Genomic DNA, 9,080 nt, shown 5'->3' on the forward strand with positions numbered 1-9,080 from the left:
TTACATTTCTATTGAAATGCAAGATTATGCAATTTAAAAGCCATTTATGTGTCTTGAAAGTATAAACAGTATTCTTCTTTCAGTCTACAGAATAGATTTCACAAGGATCGTACATTTTACTCATTTCCATGTGAATTATGGACAATGTTCTTGTTATAAACTACAGAACAGACATTCTCAAGGGTCATACAATTTACACATTTTCATTTGCTTTGTGATTGAAACAGATGTTTTCTTGAATTACGCACTTTACAATTGACTGCTGTTAATATGTTGTTTGTATATCTTTAGTTTGATCTACTTGTCATCCAACTATCACGTCACTGAATCACTAACAAACCACTGAAAAGTTTGTGGTAATGATAAATGCATCATTTCATCTTTAAAATGTGAGGTTAAAGACATTATTGTTGCCTTATTTGATACCATGTCTGATCAGCTGTCATTTCACATTCCAGATTAAAATGGTACATTTGTTGTTTTAAAGGAAGTAAGCAATGTGTGTGTGTTAGAAAATAGAACCAAATAGTTTTGAAATTTAAGAAAAATATCCAACATCAACCTGCTTTTAACTTCTATGTATATAAACTCAACTAGGTCAAGTTCAGAGGATGGATCATTTAATATTGTGTCAAGTGGAGTAATTAGTAGACCCTCTGATTTATTCCTTCCCTCGGTCCACTGAATCTTACAGAATTCCAACAAGCTAATGTATCTGATAGTGTATCAGTGGTTAGGATCATATGTTACATATGGTTTAGTTACACATTGTTCTACAGTAAGTATTAATTTGAAATTGGTGAAGGTCAGTACACTTTGTCAGTTATGCTGTGTGTTTACCAAATGTTCTTTAAATTTAGAGTGGAAATCTTGTTTATGAAAAAATCTGTAAGGAGACTAACTATATTTACAGATCATCTCACCTGGAATGCCATACTTCTATGTGGAACTGGAGAATGGAGAGAAACTATTTTACAGAATAAAGAAAGATTTCCCTCTACAGTTTGGAAGGTATAGTTCAGAGATTAGGTCATACAATTTGTTTTTTATCTGCTCAATGTGGGATGATGGAAATAACAATGTTTCTAGAAAAGCAAACAAAAGAAACCTTACAAGACTTGTAATGTACAATAAGCTACTAATTTGAGGGTAAAAACTAATTTTCCTACTAGAAATGATGGGAGTAGTTTTTGTCTAACTTTTATACAAAAAAAAATTTAAAAGCCTAGTCAATTTGTTTATGATGGTGCTTTTCAACCAAATCTGAGTGTTTTTTTATTATAGGGTAGGAACATAGTCCAATATGTAGATGTTGAAAAAGAGGGTAGTAAAACCATTAATACATAGCTGTTACAAGTAAAACTGCTAGTACTGTAAACAAACTAAAAGTATTAAAAATTACAAGTTGGGGATGTCCATCTAAGTGTCCTATGTAACACTACAGTACAATAAGTGTTTACTGTTGTTTCTTTCTGTAGAGAAGTTCTTGCTTGTGAGTCTCTTCTCGACATGCCTCACCGAATTGAATGGAAATCATGCTCTGTAAGCAAGGAAGAGGAAACACAAATGGTTGCTGATTTTAGAAAAGATTTCCAGGAATTTGATTTTACACTTGCATAAAATTATAACATCCTTTTTTGTTTCATAAGAAAAAGTCACTCATATTGATTTTAGTATGATCACGTGATTTTAAAATAACTCTTTTTAAATAAATGTATTCTCATTTGTTGTAGTAAAAGATTTGCAAAAAACATTTATATAAAGAAGGTTGTGCACCACAAAGTGTTCATACTGTTAAGTATGGTTTAAGTTTTATTACACACTTAAAAAGGGACAAAAAAATTATTGGTGTAAAATCAAGTTGTTAATTTTTTAGAACTTCACAGATATTTTATTGCATGTAATTCTCAAAATGAAAACTGAGTAGTGGGGGGAAGTATTAATGTTTGACACCTTTATTATGAAGTTTGTACTTAAGTTCAAAAAGAAATGTTGTTTTGAATTTCGCGCAAAGCTACACAAGGGCTATCTGCACTAGCCATCCCTAATTTACAGTGTAAGACTAGAGAGAAGGCAGCTAGTCATCACCACCCACCGCCAACTCTTGGGCTACTCTTTTATCAACGAATAGTGGGATTAACCATCACTTATAATGCCCCCATGGCTGAAAGAGCGAACATGTTTGGTGTGACGGGGATTCGTACCAGCGACCTTCGGATTGCAAGTTGAGTGCCCTAACCACCTGGCCATGCCGGGCCTCAAAAAGAAATGAAAACCTTACTTAACATTTTGATTGTGTATTTATAAACCAAACACACGTACCCTTTTATAGGCTGTTCCTTACAGTACATCACTGATAAAATCTTTCTAGCAGTTAATTAGTTGTTAATTTTTAACCTTGAACTGGTAAAAAAGAGAAGTAAAGATCATGGAAACATTACATTTATTTATATGTTGTTGTTTTCTATTGAGTCATCTGTTATAAAAAGTAATTTTAAATCTTTTATTGGAGTTGTGTGTCTTTGGTAGAGTACATCAGTACATTTATACAGTAACAACTTTAGCTCAAAATCATTTAAGTGGAATCCTGAAATTTCTATGTTAATTAATACAAGATAAGTGTGTTTTAGATGTAAAATTATTGATGAGACAAAAGTTAGCAGTAAGTGCTGTTGACTAGTTGCCTTCCCTCTAGTCTGTCAAGTTCAGTATAAGAGACAGTTATTTGCACTTCTCACTTGTGTAGCTCTGTGAAAAATTTTGAAACAAATTTATGACTTTATTGATGAGGAAACTTGAGAACCTCAAGTGTCATTGATGGAACAGTGATAGTGATAAAGTACGCAATCAAGCCCAGGCTGAGGTGGCAAAGATTATACCTAATAGAGCCTGTGCTCTGTACAGGTGACACGATGATATAAAATGGAATGAACTAGGGAGCAAAGCCAATACCACATGTACTAAATTCTGGCACTTATAAATATTGGTTCAACCACTACTATGTTGGTCATATCCCACCCACCCTGTTGAACCTTGGCACTGGGTATAGGAGAAATAGCGTGGTTGACGTATGAGTGAAAGTAAAGAAAATGTACTAAGTTCCTACAATTCCACCAGCTTATGGTTTTTACAAGAACCAGGAATATGACAATGATGTTTTCCCAATGTGTACAGATGAAGACCAAAGTATGTTTTTTTTTATTTTCATATACATTAACTGATGTTTACATGCAGGAAAGACTAGCTACAACTATATGCTGATATGGAAGCCATCTGTAACTTGGACAAATTCAAATAGCCATAAATACATCTAAAGAAGGAACTCCAGGCCCAGATGATGTAAGAATCTCCACCTTTAAGAAACAAAGTGTTGGAGTAGCAATGTAGCTGGGAAACAGGTAAAATCCCTGAAATATGGAATGATGCTTTTATCAAATTCTAACCCAAACCCATAATGGATTACTTTTGCCTTAAAGGCTTTCAAAACATCATTAGCAAGAAAATTCCAGAGAAGGCAAAAGCTAGAAGGCTTGCCTGTCAGACTGAACCACTACAAATGTCATCATTAGGTGAATAGCATGGTGAAAGAGAAACCTGGATCAATACTACTGAATTCACAACTGACACTTAGAAAATCTTTAAAGCTGGTCAAAATACCTTGGCACTAGCTCTAGAAGCTGCCTACAATAAAGTTCAGAATAAACATCAGCGTAAAATGGATTGTAGCCACACTACCAGATGAAGCATGGAAGCTAGTAATCAGATTGGATCACTATTAACACTGGTCCACCTTAAAATCTACACAATGGATCTAGTCAGCCATATTCAACAACAGATATGCTTATGAGAACAAGCCATCACTATCCTGTTGGAAGAAACAATGAAGTACCTGAGGTAACCTCTGACAAATAACCGAACTTCACCAGTCACATCAAGCTACCAAAAGTATCAATAACAAATAAAGCTGAACAATTTCACCTGCTTATGCTCTGTTAAAGTCTTATTCACTCTATCCTGGATAATGCAGTACCAATTATCAGCATGAGTGCTCCACAACTAGATAAGATTGAAAGGACCGGTTTATGACTGATTGTGGGATACACATCAGCAGAATCGCAGAACACCAATAGTGCTTATAAATAGTATTATAAACTAGGATGTTGCAGTACAAAAAACATGCATTCCATCATTGAGCCACTGTTTTTTTTTAATTGGGAATATTTTCGGTTTACATCAACCCCACCAAACAAGCATGGAATTGCCTAAAAGGTATGTCAGAAGAGTCATGGATGGACAGCCACCAAAGGTTTGATTTTCCCTTAGAAAATAAATATCTGATACTACTGATATTTGGAAGTGGAAGGATTGGGCAGGAGTGAAGCAGAAGTCCATGGTAGATAGTCACCTGTCAATCATAGCCACAAATGGTTCCTACACTTCTGTTACGAAAAGGTCAAGTGTCAGTGACATTACGGAATAATCAAATGAAAAAATTTCACACCTAAATTACTGTTATTACTTAAAATATGTATATTCATCACACATTAACTATGTTTGATGGGTCCAAACTATACTTTATATAAATAACATTAAAATGCAATTTCTAACAAGATGGGAGGTATTATATATACCTAATTCTTAAGTTCACGTTGCAAAGTCTTATCATCTTATGATTTGAGACTAATCATTTCTTATTGAAATACCAACATCAAAGTTTTTAAGATTCAGGACCAAGTAGTGTAGCTAACTGAACATGAAACACTACATAATCATGAAAAGTGAGAATGTTTAGAACAAATTGTTTTACAAACCTTATTATCATTTCCAATAAATACTGTAATGAAGCTTCTTGAAAAAACATCAAGCTTGAGTTTATGTATGTATATATGATAATAGTAATTTTATTAGGTATTTTACACTGTAAACCTACAAAGTCACTACAATCAATGCTACTTCAAGTACAAAGTATTTCTACTCTATCTTCATATGCTATGAAAAAATACAAATTTCAAATGTTTCAATGCATTTCTTTCAAGGAACTAAATTTTCATAGGGCACATTTAAAGTTCTTCAAGAAAATATATATGATGATATTTAGTACAAATTCTTATAAAGTCTGTTTCGCTACACTCCCACAGTGCCTTAGTACTTGCTATACACACGTTGTAGTATGTGGTTGTTCTAATATAATCAAACAGAATTTCAAATTTTTTAAACTGAGTACTAATTTTGAAGTACTGACCAGTCAGAAGTACCCACTACCACAAGAACTATCTGGCTCTTTGAACCAAATAACATGACTATCACTTTTATAAAGTGACCAAAGCTAAAAATGATTATTTTCTTGCTTTGCTCATATTTTGTTTTTTAACAATACAGATAATTTTCCTAGCCATTTCAAGTGCTACTGTTTTATTAAATATCCACCAATACTGAGGAAACAGGCTTTAGATCCATAACAATGACATAGTAAGACACTTGGGACTTCTGTAAAAATTTTCAGATTATATCTGATTATTACAGATGTTAGATGCTCTTTTTTTGTACTCCATAATCTTCAAGAACAGTTACAATTTAATTTTATAAGTATCTATCATACTTAGTTTTACTTACTCTAGTCTCAATGCATTTCCTAGACAAACCATAAGACATCATTCTTATGTTTTTTTACAGAAACTCCTGAACAGTTATTGCATGTGAATACCATTACGACAGTAAACACTGATTATAAAAACAGGTACATTAATAATATGTTACATTGGGGTATTTGGCAACCAACTGTGTATATACCCTGACCTCTTTCAACATGTGTAGATCAGTCTAAAGGCACTCGAAAGTTAACTAGAATTACAGAACATATAAACATATTTTATCAAATAACATAGAAAAAGTTATCAGAATGCACTGGAAACATTTCATATAAAATAACGTTCCTCCACCATTTGTTACAAAATAAGGACATATATTAAAAAGAAAGATCAAGGCACCGAGGATTACAGTAATTATAAAGTTAAAAAAGATAATTTTCTAAAAAAGTTTTTTAAAAGCTGGTTTTTATACTGTCATCTGTTATAACGAGATGTTTACTGCAAATACTTGAATGTCCATTTAGTTTTTAGGTGGGACTACTTGGGAAGACATTACACTGAAATTATTTTTCCTACTAGAGCATCTGTCTAAAATGTAATGAGCAGAACAAATCTCTGGCTGAGATTAATTCTGACCTAAGATTATGTTTCACTGTTTACTCACAATGCAAAACAGTTACTTGTAAAATACTTAAATTTTCAATTTTATTTAATTTCATAGAAACAAAAAATAAAGAAAAAATTTAAATTACTAACACAAATATGGAAGTTGTCATTTTGGTTGTTGTAAAAAATACAAATAGTGAAGCCCAAAATTATGGTGAAAATGAAATTTTTTTAAGTAAGTACTTTTACAGTTATATAAGATTAAATATTGTCACTAAACACACTAAATAACAATGCCAAAAATATTAAATATGGATGAGTAATTTTCCTACCATACATATCTAGGTATGAAAAAAAGAACACTTAAATTAAACAGTGATGAAAAATAATACTTTATATTAAGTAACAATATATATGGAAACAGAAACCTAACTACATAGACCAAACTGGTTGTTTGGTAACATTCTAAGCCACCAGCACCTGTACTCATACAAATCCACCTAATAACCGAGGCTCCTCCGAGTAAGTGAATACTAATAATAATTTAAAAATTGTGTAAATTAATTTACACATTCAAACTTGTACTTGGATAAAATTAAATTGGAAAATTTTTTACTTAACATGAAACAATATTCAGCAACAATTATTAGGTGTTATGTACACAAACATACACAGATATATAAAACAACACAAAGTAATACTGGTTGGCAGAATGTAAAATAAACCTACCCTTCATTAGTTACAAGAAAATACACATCAGTGATTAATAGTACTTTTTTTCATTATCAAAATATTTTTTTTACCATTAAAAAAAACTAATGTTTATATAATTGGGTAAACATTAACTTCACAAAATATATATATTGTTCCACCAAAATTGATTCCATTTTGATATGGAATGGATAACGAAGAGTGGTTTTGATATGTTACAAATTTCTGCTCTATCCAAAACCTATAACCTGACAGTACAAATATACGGGTAGTGTACAAAATTCTAATAACAACTATCTTGTTATTCTGACTACAAATACAGAATTGAAGTTATCTGGTCTACTAAACTTTCATTTAAAATGGCCCCCTTTAACTTTGGATTTTTTAAAAAACTGGTCCCACAAGAGTTGTCTTGGAAGGCCAAAAAAAAAAGGAGTTTTAAAGTGAAATACTTTCATTGCCTGGAGGTAGCTCAAAAATATAGAATTATAAAATAAATTTGGCACTCTTGTAAGTCTGAAAGTTTTTCACATATATATATATAGAAACCTGAATTGATTATAGACATATATGATTACTGATGGTTTTAAACCATTTCCAGCTCACGTTGAAACAGAAAATCAAGGCCCTATCTCTTGTTACCCATCTGTCTAAGTAGGAAATAAGTGAAAACATGGATGATGCAAAAGTTTTTTAGCTGTAGGTCGTTTTTCTGATATGATCTCAAGACACCTAAAGGCCAGGTCTTGGGTAACAGGTGAAAAATAGTCTGGAATTGGTGGTGGTGATGTAGAGCTTCCAATCTAAGAGAAAACATAAACATTTGTTATTCATACTTGTTAAGTTTTAATTCAGATGTATTCTAAAATTGGTGTGAATACTTACAATTAATCAACAAATAACTAACTACTTGTGAAAGAATGAAATCTCATAAATAAAAGATTATTTCAACTGTAAGAAACAAACCTTGAAAATCAATGCCAGCTGGTTAAATACACCATCAGCATTCCAGGGTGGTTTCGTTGTTCCCATTTCAATCATGACACATCCCACACTCCAAATATCACAAGATCGACCATAGTTTTCACCACGTAGGACCTACACACGTGAAAAAACAATAATTTCACTTTAAAACATCAATGACCATCAGTTCATGTAGTGGAAATTCATAAAGTACAAGCTCTATAAAATGTTCTTGTAAACTGAACTGATACCATTCATCAGACTATAAAAACTTTATCTCCAAAAGTGCTGATTCAGTGTTTAGAAAAAGGAGTTTTTTAGCAAACGTTCGAAAGACAAAATCACTTATTTTACTCTTACACATATCTGAATATTTTCATGACATAAAATATTCCATACACCACTGCAGTAGCTAGATCCATGAAGATATTAAATAAAACCAGGTAAGGGCCAAAGTATTAGGATATTTCAATTTAGAATATTAAACATTTTTAAGACAATGTTTTTCATATATCTATATAAATAACAGCATATATTACATATAATATCATGATCTAATCTACATATCTGATGAGGTACAAATACACTTTCTAATCTTCACTTTTTCAGTACAGGTTTGGTCCCTGGGATCAACATCATAAACATTTTGTGTTTGTTATAGTTTTCATGCTGTAACTTAAATTAATAAGCAGCGAATGTTAACAAAATTTGGTAGATTATCAGTAAACATTACAATACTTTCATACACAAAATATCAAATTTTTTATTAAGTCTTAAGGTTTGTAAACAATGTTTTCTCTTCTTTTACATGTTGCATATCAAACATGCAAAGTAATTTTCATTTTAAGATTAAAATACTTTTATGAATCAGAAAATTTGAAATTTCACATGCGAAATCTTTATAATATCCAGATAGTTATTAAATGTTTTTTAAGAAAATGCTTTATATTTTATCTCTTATTTTCAGTAATTAATCTCTGTACAGGTTTGGTAGATTTGACTGATCTTGCAACCAGCATCAAAAATTAGGAAATAAATATAAACTATGCCTCTTTCATTCTAGAATGAACACAAATTACAACACGAAAACATACATTTTATACTAAATAGCTTAAATCTCATAACATTATACATTTATATATATTTATTAGTTTTATTATATTGACCTTTCAGCCGTGCCTGACTAACAATACAGAAGTTACAACGACGTGG

General features: G+C 31.5%; 2 protein-coding genes across 3 annotated transcripts in view; one reads left to right on the forward strand and one right to left on the reverse strand.

Annotated features, from left to right (window-relative positions):
• The window catches only part of LOC106460646 (CWF19-like protein 1), a 23,605-nt gene extending 21,855 nt beyond the window's left edge, over positions 1–1,750 (forward strand). The window contains exons 13-14 of the mRNA XM_013920374.2: positions 914–1,011; positions 1,479–1,750. Coding sequence (XP_013775828.1) covers positions 914–1,011; positions 1,479–1,620 — 240 coding nt within the window. The 3' untranslated portion in view covers positions 1,621–1,750. The remainder of the gene's footprint in view (positions 1–913; positions 1,012–1,478) is intronic.
• A 3,121-nt stretch (positions 1,751–4,871) lies between these two features.
• LOC106460647 (mitogen-activated protein kinase kinase kinase 1-like) overlaps positions 4,872–9,080 on the reverse strand; it is a 59,760-nt gene continuing 55,551 nt past the window's right edge. For both annotated transcript variants that reach the window (XM_013920375.2, XM_022387418.1), the window contains exons 20-21: positions 7,872–8,003; positions 4,872–7,708 (exon numbers count right to left, since the gene is read on the reverse strand). In XM_013920375.2, coding sequence (XP_013775829.1) covers positions 7,556–7,708; positions 7,872–8,003 — 285 coding nt within the window. In that variant the 3' untranslated portion in view covers positions 4,872–7,555. The remainder of the gene's footprint in view (positions 7,709–7,871; positions 8,004–9,080) is intronic.

This window comes from Limulus polyphemus, unplaced genomic scaffold (assembly GCF_000517525.1).
Source record: "Limulus polyphemus unplaced genomic scaffold, Limulus_polyphemus-2.1.2 Scaffold809, whole genome shotgun sequence".
Classification (NCBI taxonomy): domain Eukaryota; kingdom Metazoa; phylum Arthropoda; class Merostomata; order Xiphosura; family Limulidae; genus Limulus; species Limulus polyphemus.